This window comes from Scyliorhinus torazame, chromosome 17 (assembly GCF_047496885.1).
Source record: "Scyliorhinus torazame isolate Kashiwa2021f chromosome 17, sScyTor2.1, whole genome shotgun sequence".
NCBI classification, from domain to species: Eukaryota; Metazoa; Chordata; class Chondrichthyes; order Carcharhiniformes; family Scyliorhinidae; genus Scyliorhinus; species Scyliorhinus torazame.
The window spans coordinates 159,060,474-159,083,302 of record NC_092723.1 but is presented as its reverse complement, the minus strand read 5'-3'; the positions used below and the strand labels follow the sequence as shown (position 1 = coordinate 159,083,302).

General features: G+C 47.0%; 1 protein-coding gene across 5 annotated transcripts in view; it reads left to right on the top strand.

Annotated features, from left to right (window-relative positions):
- capn15 (calpain 15) overlaps positions 1 to 22,829 on the top strand; it is a 449,339-nt gene that overhangs the window by 135,372 nt on the left and 291,138 nt on the right. For 4 of the 5 annotated variants that reach the window (XM_072481441.1, XM_072481442.1, XM_072481443.1 and 1 more), the window contains exon 2: positions 6,788 to 6,877. The exons of the other annotated variant lie outside the window; for it this stretch is intronic. Coding sequence is in view for 1 of the 4 variants with exons in the window: in XM_072481438.1 (XP_072337539.1) it covers positions 6,788 to 6,877 (90 nt within the window). In the remaining 3 variants the exon portion in view is untranslated. The remainder of the gene's footprint in view (positions 1 to 6,787; positions 6,878 to 22,829) is intronic. 5 annotated transcript variants of the gene reach the window in all.

Sequence of the window (22,829 nt, the reverse complement as noted above, 5' to 3'; positions counted from 1 at the left end):
TAGATTTCTCGCATATGTATATGTTTCATGCATAAAGACAACAGCCTTCTTCAGTGTCTATTTCTGTAAGATGCTTTATTTTTAAAAATAAATTTAGAGTACCCAATTAATTTTTTCCAATTAAGGGGCAATTTAGCGTGGCCAATCCACCTAACCTGCACATCCTTGGGGTTGTGGGAGCGAAGCACACGCAAACAAGGGGTGAATGTGCAAACTCCACACGGAAAGTGACCCAGAGCCCGGATCGAACCTGGGACCTCGGCGCCGTGAGGCAGCAGGCCAACCCTCTGTGCCACCGCACTGTCCGTAAGATGCTTTATTGAATTGACCCAAGATGTCTGCTTTCTGAGGTAGCCACATGACACAGTCAGATGACTACAGAAAGCCAGAGGTGTCAGTCAGAAAACCCTAACATCCCCTTTTTCATCTCACACAAAATGTACAATACCCCCTTTTCTTAGTGAACAAAAGACACATAGACGATCCTGTGTGACTGAGTTGCTCAGGTTTCCCTCTCCTGCATTAACACTGTTAACACTATTTGTTCTACTCATCAGCCATTGCACAGGCATTGTATACACATAGCCTTTAAATTGTGCGGGTCTCTCAATGGAGCACATGCGTGTTGAGATTGGCTGTTTGCCTGCTTGATGTTTCATGTTTGGAGCGTTTGTTTCTGTTGCCTTGGTTTTCCATTGCAGTTGTTGGGACTCGAGGACCTCTCGGATTGATGGTAGTTCTGTGCTCAGTGCAGCTGTTGTGACCCCGTCTCCCTTTGCGCCCAATTGCTGTAAAGCATCAGTAGTTGTGTGGTTGTGTCTGTATTTCTGTTTGAATGTTCCTTCAACTCCCGCTTCGCCAACTGTGCAAAATTCAAATTTGCATTACCAGTGCACTACCCGTGCCCTGCAAAAAGCTTGAACTTAGCTTCTCCAACTGAACATTTCTCACCACTACCTCTCCGTGCTTCTGAAAAAAGTGCATTATAATTATAATGCCCTTCCAGCTTCCATTTGGTCTCTGTATAGTATGTATAAGGAGCTTAAATCCTTTGTAATTTTGCTTCAGCAAAGCATGGAAGAAGTTGTCGGGCTAATACAATGCATCTGCAGAATCATACAATCAGTGACATTTCTGCAGAGCATATAACTACCAGGTGTCTCCCCTCTACCCAGCAGCACAATGGAATAACAATTGCTATGATTCTGTTACTGTACCTATTAAAGTACAAAGCTGTAATTTCATCTTGGTATCCAGCTGAGATCCATAACCCATCAGGCTGCCTGTTTGAATTTTGTATTATGTGAACCCCCTCTTTAAATTATTGTCATTTTTTCTCGCTCTTCACTGCAAGCTCTTTTATTCTTTTTGCACGATGAATCATTTTTGCAGCTTCTGAGTTGTGGATTGATTTTGGTCACTAGAATACATCCCCATCATTGATGTTGCTGTCTGAGTTGGTGCTGCTATCTGAGTCTACTCCGTACGAAGGGGTCTCTGCAACCTCCTGATCTCTGTGCTTCTCCAATTATGGCCTCTTGCACATCCCTAATTTTAATCACCCCTCCATTTGTGACTGTGCCTTTAGCTGCCACGACCCTAAGCACTGGAATTCCCTCCATAAACCCCTCTGCCTCTCTATCTCTCTCACTTCATTTAAGGTTCTCCTCAAAGACTCCCTTTTCACTCAGCTTTTGAACATTTGCCCTATTATCTCCTTATTTGATATAATGTCAGATTTTGCTTGATAACTCTCCACTCAGGATTTACTACATTAAAGGTGCTGTGTGAATGCCAAGTTGTTGCTGCTCCAAGCCAACCATGTGCTCTGATGATGATCCCTGACCATTGGAATGAATTGTGCAAAATCCCCTCACTCTGATCCTGCTGTGTGGCTCCAAAGGATTGGGTATATAGTGTTTTTAGTGTTGCTTGTACTGCAGCATTTCCAAACTGAATCATTAACTTATCAGATAGAACCGTAGCTTTCATTCACTCTATTGTCTCTTGCTCCATCTGATTCTAGCTTTACTCTGAAGAGTTTTACTTCAGCACTTCTGGTCAATTTTGGTTGTCAATCTTGGGGAAAATTGCCACTACCTATTAGCTGATGTCTTGGCCGGGAACAGGTAGTATATTTTGAATCCCCTGCATGCCCTGGTACTGCTAACATTAACCACCAAATCTTACTTCATCGCCTGCCCATTTATTGCCAATATGAGAAAACCAGGGTTTGAGAAGTACAGGCTGGGTTTTTCCGCCTCCCCCTCCTTCGCCGGCATCATGATAACGTTCAAAAGCCTCCGCACATTTACGTTCAACTGCCTCCCCTTCACAAACCCCGTCTGGTCTTCATGGATGATCTGCGGCACACAATCCTCAATCCTCGTGGCTAAGACCTTCGCTAGCACCTTGGCATCTACATTTAGCAAGGAAATCGGTCTGTAAGACCCACACTGCAGGGGATCCTTGGCCTGCTTCAGGATCAAGGAGATCAGTGCCCGAGACAGTGTCGGGGGCAAAGCCCCCCCCTCCCTCGCCTCATTGAAGGTCCTAACTAACAGCGGGCCCAACAGGTCCATATATTTTTTATAGAATTCGACCGGGAAACCGTCCGGCCCCGGTGCCTTCCCCGCCTGCATGCTTCCTATCCCTTTGATCAGCTCCTCCAGCCCAATCTGGGCCCCCAATCCCGCCACCAGTCCCTCTTCCACTTTGGAAACGTCAATTGGTCCAGGAAGCAGCCCATCGCTCCCTCCCTTCCGTGGGGGCTCGGATTGGTACAATTCCTCGTAGAAGTCCCTGAAGACCCCATTGATGCCAGCTCCATTCCGCACCACACTCCCTCCCCTGTCCTTAACTCCCCCGATCTCCCTAGCTGCATCCTGCTTCCGAAGCTGATGCGGCAGCATCCAGCTTGCCTTTTCCCCATACTCGTAAATCCCCCCCTGGGCCTTCCTCCACTGCACCTCCGCCTTCCTGGTGGTCACCAGGTCGAATTCGGCCTGGAGGCTACGCCTCTTCCTCAACAATCCTTCCTCGGGCTCCTCCGCATACTTCCTGTCTACCCTCACCATCTCCCCCACCAGCCTCTCCCTCTCTCCCCGCTCCCTCCGCTCCTTGTGGGCCCTAATGGAGATCAGCTCTCCCCTCACCACCGCCGTCAGTGCCTCCCATACCATCCCCACTTGGACCTCCCCGTTGTCATTGGTCTCCAGGTACCTCTCTATACTTCCTCGGACCCGCTCGCTCACCTCCTCGTCTGCCAACAGCCCCACCTCCAAGCGCCACAGTGGGCGCTGGTCCCTCTCCTCCCCCATCTCCAAGTCCACCCAATGCGGGGCGTGGTCCGAAATGGCTATTGCCGAATACTCCGTATCCTCTACTCTCGCTATCAACGCCCTACTCAAGATGAAAAAGTCGATTCGGGAATAAGCCTTATGGACATGCAAGAAGAATGAAAATTCCCTAGCCCCCAGCCTTGCAAATCTCCAAGGGTCCACCCCTCCCATCTGGTCCATAAACCCCCTCAGCACTCTTGCCGCCGCTGGCTTCCTACCCGTCCTAGACCTGGAGCGATCCAATGCCGGATCCAGCACAGTGTTAAAGTCTCCCCCCATTATCAGGCCCCCCACTTCCAAGTCTGGGATCCGATCCAACATACGCCGCATAAAACCCACATCGTCCCAGTTCGGGGCATACACATTGACCGGTACCACCCTCTCTTCCTGCAACTTACCACTTACCATTATGTACCTGCCGCCATTATCTGCCACAATGCTTGACGCCTCAAACGACACCTTCTTTCCCACCAAGATCGCCACCCCTTCGATTTTTGGCATCCAGCCCCGAGTGAAACACCTGACCTATCCATCTTACCTGGTCTGCCACCTTCAGGTGTGTCTCCTGAAGCATAACCACATCCGCCTTGAGCCCCTTCAGGTGCGCGAACATGCGGGCCTGCTTAACCGACCCATTCAGTCCCCTTACATTCCAGGTTATCAGCCGGATCAGGGGGCTACCCGCTCCCCTCCCCCGCCGACTAGCCATGACCCCTCCTCGACCAGCCACGCGCCCGCACCCCACACACGGCCCGTTACCCACAGCGGCATACCCCCGTCTCGACCCCCCCCCCCCCCCCACTCACTCCAGCTCCTCCTTGACCATAGCAGCAGCAACTCTATCTCGATCCCCCCTCCCCCAAAGCTAGGACCTATCCTAGCTGATTTACTCCCCCCATTGCACATCCGCAAGTCAGCTGACTCCTGCTGACCCTGGCCACTCCCACCTCTGCCTCGACTCCTCCCATTGTGTGGCACACCCTCCTCTCCCGTCCCCGTCCATAGGCTCTCCCCCTCCCCCTTCTGTTCTAAGCGCGGGAAACAACCCTCGCTTCCCCGCCCCCTCCAGTCTTCAGCGCGGGAAAAAGCACGTGCTTTCCACCTACCAGGCCCCGCCACCTCTGACGCAGCTCCTTTTACAGGCCTGGTCCCCTCACCCCTGACTTGGGCCTCCCCCTCCCCCGCGGGGTCCCATCTCACCTCCAAGAGCCCCCCCCCCCCCGACCAACCCAACCAAAACAGTGCCCAACCCGCCCCAGCCACCCTCACCGACCCGAAAGAGAAAAACACAGAGAAAAGGAAACCTGGAGCAATACAAAGGCTTGGTTAAAGGCATATCAACCGCAGTCCCCAATCACCCATCCCGACCCTCAATCTATGTCCAACTTCTCGGCCTGAACAAAGGCCCACGCCTCCTCTGGAGACTCAAAATAATGGTGCCGGTCCTTGTAGGTAACCCACAGTCGCGCCGACTGCAACATGCCAAACTTCACCCCCTTCCTGTGCAGCACCGCCTTCGCTCAATTGTACCCGGCCCTCCTCTTCGCCACCTCTGCACTCCAGTCCTGATATATCCGAACCTCCGCGTTCTCCCACCTGCTGCTCCTCCTTCTTGGCCCACCTGAGCACACACTCCCGATCGACGAACCGATGGAATCTCACCAGCACCGCCCGCGGAGGCTCGTTAGCCTTGGGCCTCCTCGCCAACACTCTATGGGCCCCTTCCAGCTCCAGGGGCCCCTGGAAGGACCCCGCTCCCATCAGCGAGTTAAACATGGTGACCACATATGCCCCCATGTCCAGCCCCTCCGGGAGGCCCAGAATCCGCAGATTCTTCCGCCTCAACCGATTCTCCATCTCCTCGAACCGCTCCTGCCATTTCTTGTGGATCGGCTCGTGCGCCTCCACCTTTACCGCCAGGCCTAAGATCTCGTCCTCATTATCAGAGATCTTTTGTCGAGCCTCGCAGATCACCACTCCCTGGGCCGTCTGTGTCTCCAGCAGCTTATCAATAGACGCCTTCATCGGCTCTAGCAGGTCCGTTTTAATCTCTCTGAAGCAGCGCTGGATACCCTCTTGCTGCTCTTCCGCCCACTGCATCCACGCTGCCTGGTCTCCGCCCGCCGCCATTTTGTCCTTCTTCCCTCGCACCTTCTTCGGGCCCACCACCACCTTTTTTGTCGCCCCGCTCCTAGTTGAAGCCATATACGGATGGGGAGCTGTTGTAGACTCCTTCCCACACCGGGAAACGTCGAAAAAGTGCCGTTGGGGGCCCTGAAAAGAGCCCAAAAGTCCGTTTTTGCGTGAGCCACCGAATGTGCGACTTAGCTCTGCATAGCCGCAACCGGAAGTCGCATCATGAGGTACTGAACTACACAAACCTGTTTGTTCCTTGGTCTGTGCCATTAATCAAGCTTTGCTGTGATGTTCACTCAGTATCCCTAAACTGGGGCAAGTGGGGGAAAAGCCAACTAGACTTGTATGTGGTGTATGCTTGAATCCGTGGTGTCATCCTGTGGTTAGATATTCTTATTTGGATGAAGGGCTTCTTGGAACATAGAAGCTGAACCCAACAAGAACCAGGACTCTCAAAAGGACAATTGTAGGGAACAAAGTGGGTTGAAGCTGCATTCCACCACAAACACAGTACACTGCTATATCACTTAGTCTTTACTCTAGGAAATTGAATTGCAGTTTTCGCACAGAGCAGTGATTGTATAATCTTGGTCTGTTGGCATTACTTCAGGAATCCACATTCGTATTATCAGGAATCCACATTCGTATTATCACTTTAACTTTCCCTTCTGAAATGTATTATGTTGATTTTTCCCTAACACATACCTAAACTGCACCATTAATAATAGATTGTGTGTAAGTGTAGGTCTAACAATCCTGGGGGCTGTTTAACTGTAGCAGCTCTGATACTTTAAATTGTTTTGTAAATCCTCCTTTTTGCCAAGGGCTGTTGATTCTGATTGAATGGGAAACAACAGTCAATTTGAATTTTGCAGTAAAATGATAATGGTTGTACCTTTACCGGGCCTTGAAAAATTGAAGCAAAGTGGATGATTGGAAGAGTAAGGTCAAAACTTGAGTCTCAGTTGTGAAATTTATCTTAAACTTAACTGTAGAACACAAAGGGGATGCTGTTTGGTCACACTTTGTAAAGGTTAATTCCTTTGCCAAGTATTTCATTTCAAGTTAATACACAGTGTGCTGGCCCACACACTTGCCTGTCTTTCCCTGAATTTAGTGAACCAGTGCAGTCAAATTGACTTAAAATGGAACAAAATTCTTTGTAGAGTAGAAAGCATGCTTTGAAAGGACACTCCCCTTTGAACTTTCCTTTTCTGTTAATAAATGTGTATAGTTTGGATAGGGGATAAAGAGAGAAAGGAAAACAGTGGAATTGAAAGTAACATCATGAATTTTTTGAAAACTTCCAGGTATGCAGAGACAGGGACGGTCCACTTCAGTTCTAAAGAACGATCTGTTGCCCTTGTAGGTAGGACTGGTGGTGCCTTTTGCACAGGAAGGTAAGTGTTCAAATATTGTATCAAATGATTACTGAAACATTGAAATCTTACATGAATTGGAACTGATGTCCTGTTGTAAAATGAGTTGAAAAGTATGGAGAAACCTTATTCCATTCAAATAGTCAAATTTTTTTCTCCGATGTTTCTGATCACCCTGAAAAAAATATGCATAACAATCCCCAGCAGAAAATTACAAGACCACCACAACTAGTCACTCACTCCACCAGTGGGAGAATGGCAAAAAGCAGGCGAGATTTCCATCCTTTTCTGCCTTTTAGAGTTTAGTTTGGAACATACAGTGCAGGAGGAGGTCATTCGGCCCATCGGGTCTGCACCAACCCACTTAAGCCCTCACTTCCACCCTATCCCCGTAACCCAATAACCCCGCCTAACCTTTTTTGGTCACTAAGGGCAATTTATCATGGCCAATCCACCTAACCTGCACTTCTTTGGACTGTGGGAGGAAACCGGAGCACCCAGAGGAAACCCACGCACACATGGGGAGAACGTGCAGACTCCGCACAGACAGTGACCCAGCGGGGAATTGAACCTGGGACCCTGGTGCTGTGAAGCCACAGTGCTAATCACTTGTGCCACCGTGCTGCCCTGCTGCCCTTGTCTGTAAACTTAAACTTACTTGAAGCTAAGTTGAGCACTTTTAGATCCTGCATCGAATTGTTTTAAAGAGCGCCACTAGATGACCGCTCAGCCATTTAAACTAAACTTTTGAACTTCGCACCTCTTCCACACAGGGTCAGAACGATTACTTCACTGCTTGCACACATGACAGTGAACAGGAATGTCTTCTGAAAATCAATTAATAAAAATCCACTGTTATCTTTTTACGCAGAAGAAATTCTTGCAGTAGCCTGTTTTCCATTTTACTTTTCAATAACCTGGGGCTCTGGCTTCCATACAATTTAAATTAAAACCTATGCAGCAACATAGAAATGTTAGCAAATGATTGTTGCCTCTTTCTGTATTGTGTTTGGCTCAGATTGAACATCAAACTAAGGACATAAAACCCAGAATCTTACAGCACCTGACCATTGTGTCTGTGCTGGCTCTTCACCTTATTCCCTTCTGCTACCCTTTCCTTATTATTATTTAAGCCTTTCTCAAATATTTATAAAGGCTTTTATGGATTCTGCTTCTGTCACTGATTCTGTTGGTATTCTTCATCCTTATGACTCAGTGACATACTGGGTAATGCCTTTACCAACTGAGGCATTGAGAAACTTGACAGGATTATTATCTTTGCTGACTGCAGCCTGCTGGTCACGCGTGTGTTTTCTGGTCATCTTCTGTTGTGGGCTATAAATCACAGCCTTGATACTGTGCAAATATTAGTTTATGAATTTTATAAATTTTAACTGGGCTGATGCCTTTTATAAAGGGAGGAATAAAGGATTGTCATATAAATGCAGGGTGAGCTCAGGCACTAATATGCCTTGTGAGTTTTCGAGAGTGTATGGACTACATTACTGACAGAGCACTCGGGAAAGCAAATTGCCTTCAGTGTTTCCAAATGTTAGAAACCTTTTTTATTCCTGGATCAAATATCAAAGGTGAAAATAAACATCCAGGTGAGAACTGGTTAGAATCTGATTTACAATGTTCTTCGTCACCCAGGTGACAGTTAATCCATAGTATGCAGCACTCATAGCACTCCACAGGCCTGTGCTGTAGATGCAAATGTTTATATATTGGCCAGGACAGACAAAGTAACCTCTCCAGGAAACAACCTTTGCTTTGTTCAATGATATCAAAGATTTTTTGTGTGTGAAAGTATAGGGGCCTGAGCCCCGCGCCGGGCCGGAGAATCGGCGTAACCGCGCCACGGCGCCGGTGCGCAATTCTCCGAGGTGTGTTTGACGCGGCGCTAGCCGCGGGCCGCAGGAATCGGTGGGGCCGCCGATTCGCCGGCCCGGATGGGCCGAGCGGCCGCGCGGATACGACAGAGTCCCGCCGGCGCCGTTCACCCCTGGTTGCTGCCGGTGGGAACTATGTGCAAAGGGTCGGGGGGCGGCCTGTGGGGCAGGAAAAAGCGCTCCTTCACCCGGAGGGGAGGGGGGGGGGGGCTCCGATGGGGTCTGGCCCGCGATCGGGGCCCACCGATCGGCGGGGCCGGCCTCCCCTCCGATGGGGCCCACCGTTTGGTGGGCTGGCCTCCAGCGCCCCCCCCCCCCCCCGGTGGGGGACAGAATCGGTCGTCCCCATGCCCGTTTCGCACCATCGTGAAACGCGACGGCGTTCATGACGACGTGAACACTTCGTCTCCATTTTGGAGAATCGCCCCCGTAGTTCTTGATTGTCGTTCTGAAATGACAATTGATGAAGTTATTCCTTGTGTTTAAAAAATCTTTTTCTGATTATGGAAATTTTCTGAGCAACATGAGTATAGATTGAAATCTCTCGTGTCCTTAACATCACCTATTCAGCCTACATCAGCTGATCGGTTTCTCATCCTGTGCTTTTTTTAATGTGGCTACTGACAAATGAGCCCTATGTCCAAAGCATTTTCCTTATTTGGACTGTTGGAAGTTCAGTAGGAGGATGATATTGAGCCTTATGATTAAAGTTAGAAAATCATGACTATATTAATTCTGTTCATAACAGTTTAATCCCGATTGAACCTTTCTCCAGTATTGACTTATATGGTAGTCATTCGTGTGGTGGTGGGATAATAAGATCAGCTTTTTTAAAGCAGACCTCGTGCTAGGTCTGCAGATTGCCCGTTGTTGTGTTTTTATTTGTAGTATACATTAATTGAATTGAACTCTTGGCTTTCTACGGACAGTCAGTTGGGCAGTTTTGTAAAGCACGGTTGCTCGTGCTTGTGCTCAAATAAGCACATGCACCCAATAATGCCTTCCAAGTATGATATTGAGTGAGTGGAGGGATGGGTGCAACCATTTACTGTCACGGAGTGCATAACGAATAGTGTTAAAAGTTGGAAATTTGAATCAGGTAAATATTTAGGTTAATCTGTCCATAATTTAAACTTGATCAAATAAATGTGTCAGTACAGGCAATGTGGGAGTTTGTGGACAAAACATGTTTTATTGCAATTTGGTCTTGTGTTGACTATCCCTTGGCCTTGGGCAGCAGGCTTTAAAAGATTAATTTTTGTGATCTGGGAATTGCTGGCATGACCAGCATTTATTGCCCATCCCTAGATGCCCACGTTTGATATAACTGAATGATTTACTGTGCTATTCAGAGGGAACTTGATTGTTTTTCACCTGGGTGTTAGGCCAAATAACTGTGACGGTAGTGCATGATTATCATCCTTTGCTGCTTTGAAAATCCCAAATGAAGCCTTGATGTAAAATATATAAATATGCATTGCTCTGATCCAGTTTCACTGAAAACATTAAGTAATTTTTCTGTTACACTTAGCCCATTTTCCTCAGATTTTCTCTTCTATCTGATCTGAATTTATAACTTCCATGATGTGACATGTGTGTTTATTTTATTTTGATATATATTTTTTAAATCCTCCCATTCCTCACAGTATTAACCATCACACAATGAAGCTTGCCTGGGAGGAGATGGGGATGTTTGGCGGTTAAAGATCCACTATCTTGGTATCTATTGATGGAAGACAGCTGAAACTGAATGTTGCAATAACAGTGAACTAGTTATTGGACTCTGTTTTATGTACTGGACAGAACAGTATTACTTCACTGAAATTCTGCAGGTTAAATCTCTGCAGTGATGATGTCACAAATTAGACATTTAAAGTTTAGAAACTTGCATGAAGTTACATAAATGCTCTGAAATTAATGTTAACTTTTATAAAGCGAGAAAGTTGCAATGTTTGTGGTAAATTTCAAGTTTCAGCTGGAAGGCAATGGGTGACAGCATAATTGTCTCTAATCTGAATTGAATCTTGGTTCGACCTGCATGCAGATCTAGTTGCCATAATATAAAAAGTATATAGAGGCACTGGAGATGGTTCAGAGAAAATTTACAGGAATTATACAGAAAGGTACGTGTATACGTATCACAAAAGGATTGACAAACCAAGTCTCTTTTCTCTTGGAAAAAAGGCTGAGGGGTGACCTAATAGCGGTCTTTAAAATTCTGCAAATTCTTTGATAGAGAAGAGCATAACGAGAGACCATTGATATAAGAGAGTCACCAAGAAATCCATTGGGAATTCAGAAATAATTTCTTTACCCAAAGAGTAGTGCGAACGTGTTACTACAGGGAGTGGTTGAAGCGAATAGTATAAATGCATTTAACGCGAAACTAGACAAGCATATGAGAGAGAAGGGAATGGGTGGTTGCTGTGCTTGATTTAGATGAGAAAAGATGAGAGGGGGCTCAAGTGGAGCATAAACACTGGCATGGATGGTTGGGCCAAATAGTCTGTTCCTCTGTGATCCTATGATTTCTGACTGGGATTTCCACTCGTGCGTTACCCAGTGATGCTGTTGGAATTTAATTAGATATTGGGATATTGGTTGACTGGCCCCGGCAATGATGCTATGTGAAAATGAACTGCTTACTAACATTTAACATCTGGGGTTCACACATGCTTTAACCTTTGGATGGGGTGATAGAGGACGGCTGGTACCTTTATAAAGCTGCACCTTAGCATCAGATACTGACTTGGTGAAAGAGGGACTAAGAGGAGACAGCTGGATCTTTGTTGAAAACAACATTGTTGCGAAAAAAAGGTGACCATTCCAGTGGTTAAGATCAGAAATGCACAGCCTGAAAATGTGGTTCAATCAAAGCATTGAAAAGAGAATTAGATTGTTATCTGAAAACAAAATGTACAGGGTTATGGGGCAAAGGCAGAAGAATGGCACTCGGGTGAATTGCTCATTTGGAGAGCTGGTGTAGACATGATGGACCGAATGGCCTCCTGCGCTGTAACAGTGCTGTGATTCTGTGAGTTAAAACTGACATGTTTTGATCTTCTGGATTATTGGGCCTGACTATCTCCGTGTAAGTAAATCGATTTTGAGCAAGTTAAAATTGCGTTCTTTGTGTCCTCAATGGCAGTCTTTAAGTTAAAGGTTTGTTCATTGCTGGTCCTTGTATGAGGTAACTATGTGTTTGCACCATCGGGTTTGAGTGCAACTTTTAAGGTACGGGAAGGAAAGGGACTAGAGTTGCTTTAGGGATCTGTTTATGGAGGGATGGTTTGCCAGCTGGGAGGGGTTTTCAGTGGACCCTCTAATCACACCCACGTGTTCTGGTCATGTACAAAGATGATGAGCTTTTGAGTCTCCTTCTTCAGCACCCCCTATCAGTGGTTCTTAACATTGATCTGGAACCATATCTGTTGGTGGCCATTTTTGGGGTATCGGACTCGCTGGGGCTGCAGTCCGGGGTGAAGGCAGATGCTTTTGCCTTTGCCTCACTGATCGGAGGTGAGTTCTGCTACAATGGAGTGTTCCGTTGCGCCTAGTTCCTCGGTCTGGTTGGGTGACCATATGGCGTTCTTGTACCTAGAAAGGGTCAAGTATATCGTTAGCGGGGATGGGTAGAGGTTCTACCTAAGGTGGGGCCATTTATCTCATACGTCAAAGAATTAATCACCATCAGCTATTGGGAGGGTGGGTGGGGTAGGGTATAGCTGTGGGGCTAGGGACGTTATAAGCGTGGTTGAATGTGTTTTTTGTTATTAACACGACAAATGTACTATGTATGGATTGTTTTCAGGGCTGTGTTGAATTTGAGATTGTGTTATCTACGAAAAATCTTTAATAAAATATATAACTTTTAAAGTTATAGCTTTATACATCTGCTCCTCAATAGGTTTTCCTCAGGAACGGGGGAAAACTAGCACCTTATTGTGCAGAGTGTGCTTTGCAGCATGGACTATGGTTTCTGAGATCATAATTGTAGCGCACAATGACTTACGAGAGACGAGAAGCCTTGATCAGGTGCGCTCTATCCGGCCTGAAAAAGTGCGGTTTGCAGTCTGCGCAGATGTGGCAGTTCCTGGTGACTGTACGGACCTCCTCCACAGAGTAGGGGAGTTTGTGGGACTTTACGAAATGGTAGAATCGAGTGACCCCCGGGTGGCAGAGGTCCTCGTGGAGGGCTTGGAGGCGGTCTATTTGTGCGTTGGCACATGTGCCGCGGGATAGGGCATCGGACGGCTCGTTCAGCTTTCCTGGACGATACAAGATCTCATAATTGAAGGTGGAGAGTTCGATCTTTCACCTTAAGATCTTGTCATTCTTAATTTTGCCCCGCTGTGCATTATCGAACATGAAGGCTACCGACCGTTGGTCGGTGAGGAGAGTGAATCTCCTGCCAGCCAGGTAATGCCTCCAATGTCGCACAGCTTCCACTTGGGCTTCCTTTTCCACTGAGGAGTGGCGGATATCTGAGGTGTGGAGGGTCCGGGAGAAAAAGGTCACGGGTCTGCCCGCTTGGTTAAGGGTGGCTGCCAGAGCTACATCAGATGCGTCGCTCTCGACCTGGAAGGGGAGGGACTCGTCGATGGCGCGCATCGTGGCCTTTGCGATATCCGCTTTGATGCGGCTGAAGGCCTGGCGAGCCTCTGTCGACAGGGGGAAGGTAGTGGACTGTATTAGCGGGCGGGCCTTGTCTGCGTACTGGGGGACCCACTGGGCGTAATATGAAAAGAAGCCCAGGCAACGTTTCAGTGCTTTGGAGCAGTGGGGGTGGGGAAATTCCATAAGGGGGCGCATGCGTTCGGGGTCGGGGCCTATCACTCCATTGCGCACTACGTATCCCAGGATGGCCAAACGGTTTGTGCTAAAAACGCATTTTTCCTCATTATATGTGAGGTTCAGGGCGTTTGCGGTCTGAAGGAACTTTGAGGTTGGCGTCGTGGTCCTGCTGATCGTGGCCGTAGATGGTTACGTTGTCGAGATACGGGAACGTGGCCTGCAACCTGTGCTGGTCAACCATTCGGTCCATCTCCCGTTGGAAGACCGAGACCCCGTTCGTGACGCCAAATGGGACCCTTAGGAAGTGGTATAGCCGCCCGTCTGCCTCGAAGGCGGTGTACTTGCGGTCACCTGGGCGGATGGGGAGCTGGTGGTAGGCGGACTTGAAGTCCACGGTGGAAAAGACCTTGTACTGGGCAATCCAATTGACCATGTCGGATATGCGGGGGAGAGGGTACGCATCTAGCTGCGTGTACCTGTTGATGGTCTGACTATAGTCTACGACCATCCTTTGCTTCTCCCCGGTCTTCACGACTACCACCTGGGCTCTCCAGGGACTATTGCTGGCCTGGATTATGTCTTCCTTCAGCAACCGCTGGACTTCAGACCGGATAAATGTCCGGTCCTGGGCGCTGTACCGTCTGCTCCTAGTGGCGACGGGTTTGCAATTCGGGGTGAGGTTTGCAAACAAGGACAGCAGTTCAACCTTGAGGGTTGCGAGGTCGCAGATAGTGAGTGGGGGTATTGGGCCGCCGAATTGGAATGTTAGGCTCTGAAGGTTACACTGGAAGTCTAATCCCAGTAATGTGGGCGCGCAGAGTTGGGGCAGGACGTAGAGCCTGTAGTTCTTAAACTCCCTCCCTTGCACCGTTAAGTTTGCGATGCAGAATCCTTTGATCTCCACTGAGTGGGATCCTGCAGCTAGGGCTGGGGACAAGTCTCACTTAATAAAGCCTAGATCGACTTCATCGCTTCTCGTCTCGCGTAAGTCCCCAGGACAAATTATTAAGCGAGCTTAAAAGACTATGGAGCTCCGGATCGCCCCGGAGTGCCTGCAGATCAGCCCCCACACAGCGAACTCGGCGGCCGTATTCAAACACTGGCAAGCATGCTTTGAAGGCTACCTCCGAACGGCCCCCGGCCGGATCACGGAAGAGCAGAAAATGCAGGTCCTGCATTCGAGGGTAAGCCCGGAAATGTACTCACTAATAGAAGACGCAGAGGATTTCCCGACGGCGCTCGCATTGCTGAAGGGCATCTACGTTCGGCCCGTAAACCAGGTCTACGCGCGCCACCAACTCGCGACGAGACGGCAAATTCCCGGAGAATCGCTCGAGGAATTCTACGGCGCGCTGCTAATTTTGGGACGAGGCTGCAACTGCCCGGCGGTGAACGCGATCGAACACACGGACCTGCTAACTCCTGATGCATTCGTGGCAGGTATGAACTCTCCCCAAATTCGTCAAAGACTTTTAGAAAGAGAGTCGCTAGGACTCTCAGAGGCACGGGTCCTTGCAGCCTCCCTTGATGTGGCCTCCCAAAACGCCCGCGCCTACGGCCCCGACCGCGCGGCAGCCCCTTGGGCTCCGTGGACCCCCGTCGCGACCAACTCCCCGGCACCCCCCCCCCCCCCCCCCCGGACCGTAAACATAGTGGCCGCAGATGGTTACGTTGTCGAGATACGGGAACGTGGCCTGCAACCCGTGCTAGTCAACCATTCGGTCCATCTCCCGTTGGAAGACCAAGACCCCGTTCGTGACGCCAAATGGGACCCTAATACATACCACCACAATATTGTTACAATCCCATTTGATGTTATTAGTGGACGGGAAGATCCCAGAATGGTACTTTGGCTCAAAAGACTGTTACCTTTACCTTTTTTCAGAAAACATGGAAGAACAGAGTCACAGGCCTGCCAATTAACTAACTACAAAAAAACACTTAATAAAGTTGACTTTAATACAATACTCCTTCAGTCCCACTTGTCTTCACAAATGTTAAGGATAACATAGGTTACAAAATATGTCATAGTTATAATGTTCTCTTCAGTCCCATTAAACCCAGAGGCTGACTGTGGTCAGAGGCACTCCACTCTGAAACCCAGTGAACTAATGTGGATTTCTCCCCAAGTCTCCCCAGATGATTCTTACACCATGAGCCAGCTTTTCTCACTGGACTCTGGCTTCAGCACACATGATTCCAAACTTCACTCTCAAAAAGACATGCTTTAGAATCTTCTTTCAAGCAATGCTTTCTCTCAACAAGGATCTGATTCCAGGTTTTACAACTCTCCTTTCAATATCCCTTTGTCTTGAATGCTTTTATACAAACTTTGAGATCCAGATGAGATATCACTTCAGATATCTTTCTGACTCCTCATTAGCAAGCTCCTTCTCAGCTCTGTCTGTGGCTTCAATGAACAGTGTCCTGTTCCAGTTTCCTCTGTCGCTTTAACTTCAGACTTCCTGAAAATGTCTCATAATTCCTCTAGTTTCCTTAACTAGCTTTTTAAACTAGCTCTGACATTTGTTTCCTTGTCCCACACTCCATTGTATGGCTTTGCTGCTGTGAAAGATGAATGATCCTTCTCTCACTGCGAAGCTCCTTCTACTCTGGCTTCCAATTAGAACTAAACTTAAAAAGTTATTTTCCCTAAAAGTGGCCTTAGTTGCTAAGAAACATCTCATTCTTTCTCCAATCTTTTATTTACTTTATAGGTCATAAACTCTCTCAGCACAATACACCACAGTTTGAACTGAAGCCACAAACCCCTATACATGCAAACACTTTTGTTTAACATAAATCTAACCAGAGCTGTACCCTTTCCTACACAAAAACACAAAATGAAACCCACTTAAAATTGTACCTTATTCACTTAAACCTACCTCTGGTTTCCTGGCAGTATAACGCCAAGTTTATTGTACAGCTACCTTCACACAGATAATTGCCTCAATGGGTTCATACAATTCTTCAGTCGGACAGGTGATGCACTGTAGGAGGAGCTTTTCTTTTTTCCCTTTCGGTGTTCTTTACGGATCAGTTTAGCAGAAATGTGGGGATTCTATTTAGAGGTACTTGTCGCCATCTGTTGTTGTCATCATTCATTATTTGCTCTTAAGGATGTTACAAGAGCTTTCAGTGACGGCGGGTGGGAGGCGGCCGCACAATGGAGGGCTCCCGTTCGGGAACGGCATTTTCGGGGCTTTAAGCCCGGTGGGTCCACGGAGGTGGCAAAAGCAGGAAGAAACAGTGAAGGCACAGTGAAGAAAAATGTCGAGGGTGAGCAAAAAATCGTCCGCAAAGGAAACAGCTGAAGGTCCGTCGGGGAGTGGAAAGGTCACCGCGGGGTCACCAAGGAAAATGGAGGCTGGAGCACCAAGGGAGGCCGCATTGCTTACGGCTGAAGAAATAACTAAGGTGATGGCTGCGGAATTCGAAAGGCAGTTTACAAGATACATGGAGACAATGAGGAAGGAGATGAGAGAGGTTTTGAGTGTGCTGGTGGAGGAGGCGGTTTCCCCGGTGAGGACGGAGGTGGCGAGCGCAGTGGCGAGCGCAGTGGCGGAGATGCGAGAGCAAGGGGAGGCGCTGAAGGAAGTGGAGGAGACATTGTTGCAGCACGGTGATCAACTTGCCTCGATGGGGAAAGAGATGCGGAAGGTGATGGATACTAACAAGGATCTGCGAGGAAAAATGGAAGACCTGGAAAACAGATCCAGGCGACAGAATTTGAGGATTGTGGGGCTGCCCGAAGGAGTTGAAGGACCGAGGCCGATTGAGTATTTTGCCACGATGCTGGCGAAACTATTGGGGGAGGGGGAGGATCCCTCCCGATATGAACTGGATCGGGCTCATCGGTCGTGGAGGCCTGTACCAAAGGAGAGTGAGCCGCCAAGGGCAGTGACTCTGTGCTTCCGTAGGTACAGTGTGAAGGAGAAGGTCCTGAGCTGGGCCAAGCAGAAGCGGGTGGTGCAGTGGGCTGGAGCTGGTATACGTGTATACCAGGACTTTACGGTGGAGCTGGCAAGGAGGCGGGCTGCCTTCAACCGGGTGAAGAGGGCACTGTACATTAGCAAGGTGCAGTGCGGCATTGTATATCCAGCGAAGCTGAGTGACTTACAAGCTCAGGGACTTTTATTTTGGAACTGCGGAAGCAGCGGAGGAGTTTGCGAAGGCAGAAGGACTGTGGCAGAACTGAGAAATTGAGAAATGGCCATGTGCCGATGTGACCTCATGACTGTATTTTCTTTTTTTTTTGTTCCACTGCGTGCGGGTGTATGGGCTAAAGGAGCCAATGTTGTATATATTTGGACAAGGGAAGTGATGGGACTTTCACTCGAAATGAGGGCTCTTTGGGTGGATATGCGGGGTTTGTGTGCTAAAAGATTTCTGGGCTTTCCTAGGGCCGGGCAAGGGGGAAAGGGACCTGGGCGGGGGGCCTCCACATTGGCCGGTTTAAGCCGGCCAGTGAACGGGAGTGAGGTGGGGGGAGGGGCTGCGGCCATCGGAGCCTGGCAGAACAGGGTCCGAGTGGCCTAGCCGGGGTGGAAAGTTGGGGGGAGGAGTTTTACAAGAGGCAGTGGATGGGAGGAGCTGGAGACTGGGGGGGGGGGGGGGGGGGGGGGGGTGTACAACTCTTGGGTATCATGTACGGTACTCTTTCAGAGGTTGGAGGGCGTTGAGTGTAGGGGGGGGGGGGGGGAGGGGGAGTGGACTCTGTAGGTCAATGGTAACCATGGGCGGTCCTGGACTACTTTTTCTTTTTCCTCTTTTTCCACCGTGGGAGGGTTTGTTTTATTGGATGCATATATTGACAGGTGGGCCGTTGTTTGGGGTGGTGGGAGGATGGGATCGTTGGTATTGTTCAGGGGATTGATTTGTATTTGTTACCGTTTACTGTTTGTGGGTGGGGTGTAAATTTTGAAGGAAAATGTGAAAATGGAGAATAAAAACATTTTTTAAAAAAAGGATGTTACAAGAAATATGCTCAAAGCAGCTACCTAACATTAGTTTGTGTCCCACTGCTCAGTTTATTAACTCTAGAGGATACTAAGAGGCAAAGCTGTCCCAACAACCTTTAGCTGGTGGCTGTTTGCTTCCTGGATGCAGTGTAGAACTGGATCAAACCTCATTTATCATGTGTGCATATTGATAAACAGTAACACAGTTAATAATCCTGTTGCTGAAGAAGCTGAGGCTGGTTTTGATCAAATCAGTTTGTCATTTGACCTTTTGTGCATTAAGATGGTGTTGCATCATATCCCACTATTGATTTCCTGAGTATTATAGCAGGAATTAGTCGGGCAGAACAAAATAGTGCTTGGGATGAACAGCCTAGTGGCAACGCATCTGTTCAATCAGTAATAGCCTGTACATTCATTACTGTGAGGAGGAAGCAACCTAGCAAACGCACAGCATCTTAAGCCATTCTCATCCAGTGAATGTAATCTGTGCTACATGTCAATGACTGCGCATGCTGTCCTTTTATTGATTTAAAAAAAAAAAAAGAACATTTACTTAAAATCCAGGTTCATTTTGACGGTACTTTTATCTTAAATAGCATTTGCTTGCAGGAGACAATTGGATTAAAGAAAAGGCTTGTTGGACACGAGGGTATTCTCATTATTTCAACTCTATTGAACGGTACGCGATGCCCTTCGGTCCTCAAATTAAAGCTGAAGGGACACAATAGTGGATCAATTGCTGATATAAATCATTGCAGCAGAGCACAAATTGTGCATCATAACAGGATGAGAAATGACAATTCTAGGCCATTTCAGGAATCGGGAAGCAATGCTGCTTGGCCAGTTGATTTGCCAGTCCTTTAAGGAACAATTCTCTGTCTTTTTCTCCCTCCCTCCTCCTTTATTCTCCCCTCTCTTTTTGTTTCTCTATCCTATCTATTTCATCACCCTCTGGATATCTCATCTATCCCTCTTGCTCACCCCTCACTCCACATCTCTTAGCTCAATTTCTCGGATTACTATTCTGACCACAAGAATGCATTTGTGTCTGTAAACAAGACCATAAATAATTCCTCACATTATTCATGTAATTAGTCCATTTCCCTTGAATCTCATCAATCTGTGTAAACCCCTTAGCTGGTTGGATTAATGAAGAAATCTGGGAATATCTATTAGAAGCCCACTCCTTTTGTGTGTGTGTGATGCCATATCACTGAAATAGGGGCATATAAGAGTTCTGAAGAAACTGATTAATAAAATGTCGAAAATATTGTTTATTTATTAATCTCATCAACTAAGGGAAGAATATGTGTGGGGTAATAGGCAGTTGTAAAGAAGAGCAGGTAAATATGATGAGTACTTGTCCACTATTCTGCAATACGTTGCCCTATTTTTCTCCCCTTGTTGCCAAGTCAAAAGAAATTAAGTCTGAGCATACTGACTCATTTCCTCTGCCTTGTGGGAGATTGCCGAGCCTGCTTGTAAATAATAGTTTCATTATCTTTACCCTCTGATCTGCTAGATGATGCTTCCTAACAAATCCTAGAATTTAAATTAACTTTTTACGACCTGTAACTGTATTTAAAGATTCATTAATTTTATGAAAAAAAGGATCCTGAAGTTACTTTGACAAATAGGGACCAGTGTTAGGGGTGCTACAAGACTGGTGGAGTGCCTGTGGTTTGGATTGTGGCCGTACACACTCTTCAGATTTGGGTTAAAGCTGACACTTGATTGTGCTGGCAATCTGAATTTATTTTGCTGTGGTGTTGGTCAATGTTGGCAGAGACTTGCTGCATACCACAAAAGTTCTCACGATAAAACATCTCCAACCCAGGGGATCTGAGCTGTGACTGCATCGGTTTATTAGGATCATTCATGCCAGTGTAAACAGGAGCTGCTCATTTTTAGTTCCATCTAACACAAGAATACAAGAGATAATTTTGTGCACCCTTTCCTCCTGAACTAAGTGGTCAGCTAAGTTGTGCAATGTGCTGCTTGTCAGCAGATAGCCACTGTGGTCTGCTAATGGTGACCACAGTAATGGAGTAACAAACTGACTCCAAACTGTGACCCTGAGTTGCTATTGCCTGAGGCTGTGGTGACTGTAGATTTACACAACATTGCTGGAAGAAATGGAGAGGTTTCCATTTTTATCATGTATAGTTTCAGTTGTGGCTTGAATTTAATCTGACAGTTATAAAGAATTACAATTCAACAGTACTTGAGGTTTGACTATGATGTCTACTATTAGCAATCACAACATTTTGGTTTCCTGTTTCCAAGTCCTGTAGTTGTGGGTTGTTTTTCTATTGCTTATGTCTAAAATATTTCATTGCTTCATCGATTGCACAGATCTGATGATATAGTGCAACAGTTCATTACAGGTTAGATTTGTGATTCTGAGGGTGGAAGACAGAAATAGAAATTACAATAATGCTTCTATTGTGAGCGTTAGCTGAATAAAGTTGCTGCTTTCTTTAAGATTTTTCAAAGTAAAATTAGAGTACCCAATTCTTTTTTTCCCAGTTAAGGGGCAATTTAGCATGGCCAGTTCACCTACCCTGCACATCTTTTTGGTTTGTGGGGGTGAGACCCACGCAGATAAGGGGAGAATGTGCAAACTCCACACGGACAGTGACTACATTCTTTGAGATTTTACTGATGAAACATATAACAAAGACTTGCATTTGTAGAGTGCCTTTCACAACCTCCGGTCGTACCAAAGTGTTTTGCAGCCAGTGAAATATAATCACTGTTGTAATGTCAGAAGAAATTCACTTTGTGCAGAAAGATCCCACAATGGCATGGACTAATGGCCAAATGATCTATTTTAGGGATACTGTTTGAGGGATGAATACTGGCCCAGGACACTGGGCAGAATTCTTCTGCTCCTCTTATGAAATATACCGTGGGATTTTTTTAATGTTCACCTGAGAGGGCAAACAGTACACCTCAGGCAGGGTGTATAGTCAGAGGCATTTTCCAAGGGTGGAAGTGTCAATTACAAAGGGACACAGGCTCAAGGTGAGAGGGGGAGGTCTAAGGGAGATGTACGGGAGAAGAAGTGTATCACACAGTGAGTGGTGGATGCCTGGAACATGCTGCTAGAGAATGTGGTGGAAGCAGGAACCTGAACAACATTGGAGAGACATCTGGATGTGCACATGAATAGGGAGGAAATAGAGGGATACGACCGAGTAATGGCAGAAGTTTTAGTTGGGGCATCATGATCGGCACATGCTTGGAGGGCTGAAGGGCCTGTTCCTGTGCTGTACTTTTCTTTGTTCTACTTCACTGGTATGTTAGCCTGGACTATGGCAAATATCTCTGGACTGGGATTTAACTGGACTGGGACCCACAGCCTTTTGCCTCAGAAGCGAGAATGCTACTCACTGACCCATGTTGACACTAAAATTTCTTGCTGAAAAAGAATGTTGGAATAGCATTGACCTCCATTCATGAGTTTAAAGGGACAATAGGCCTGCATTATCCAATCCTTTATTTAGGATTAGGGTTTATTAAGAGACCTTGAATTCCAGCTGGTATATTTAATTTGCATGCCAGTGGTCCTTTCTGGCGTGGGTGGGACTCCAATTGATGTGACATGATAAAGATGAAGTTACAATTTCATGTTTTTCTATTTCATGTTTTTCTACAGTGTCATAATTGAACAGGTAGAATTTCCTGCTATTCTCCTCCTCTCCCTCAAGGATGTGTGCAGCTCAAATCTCCTTGGCTGTGTATCTTTGCTGATTAATGTTGGTTTGACCCTGGTACTGGGTAACCATCACATAATCAGTTTAGCATACCAAAGGAGAGAGTAGTAAATATCAAGGGACCGCATTACCCGTACCATGACAGGTACTGAAGACTGCTGGACAAATCACTGTCTTCTCCGATTACCATTTCCATCAGCCTAGTCCCCAAACAGCAAAGGCAATAGAAGCAATGCCGCAAGAAAATGAATATTGAAGGATTCAAAGATCTTTCCAAAGCAGTTAGTGTCAGGGCAGCAGTTAGTCAGTGCCTGACTGCCAACTTCTGAACTCCAGCTGCGGGGAGCTAGTGTGGCCATAGTGCCAGTTCAAACATAAAGTCCACAATAACAAGCATTCTAAGAGGTCCTTGGTCTTTCTACCAGGAAGCATTATGATTGGTTTGACTAAAATGACTAAGATACACAGGATTTAATTGAGCTTAAGCTCAGAGCTTTAATTGATTGGAAACGGTCTCAGCTCAAGAGAAAAGCAGCGGTCTTGCAGGAGGCTGAAGGCAGCGGTTCAGCAGGAAACACGTGACATGAAGAACAATTGTTGAGTA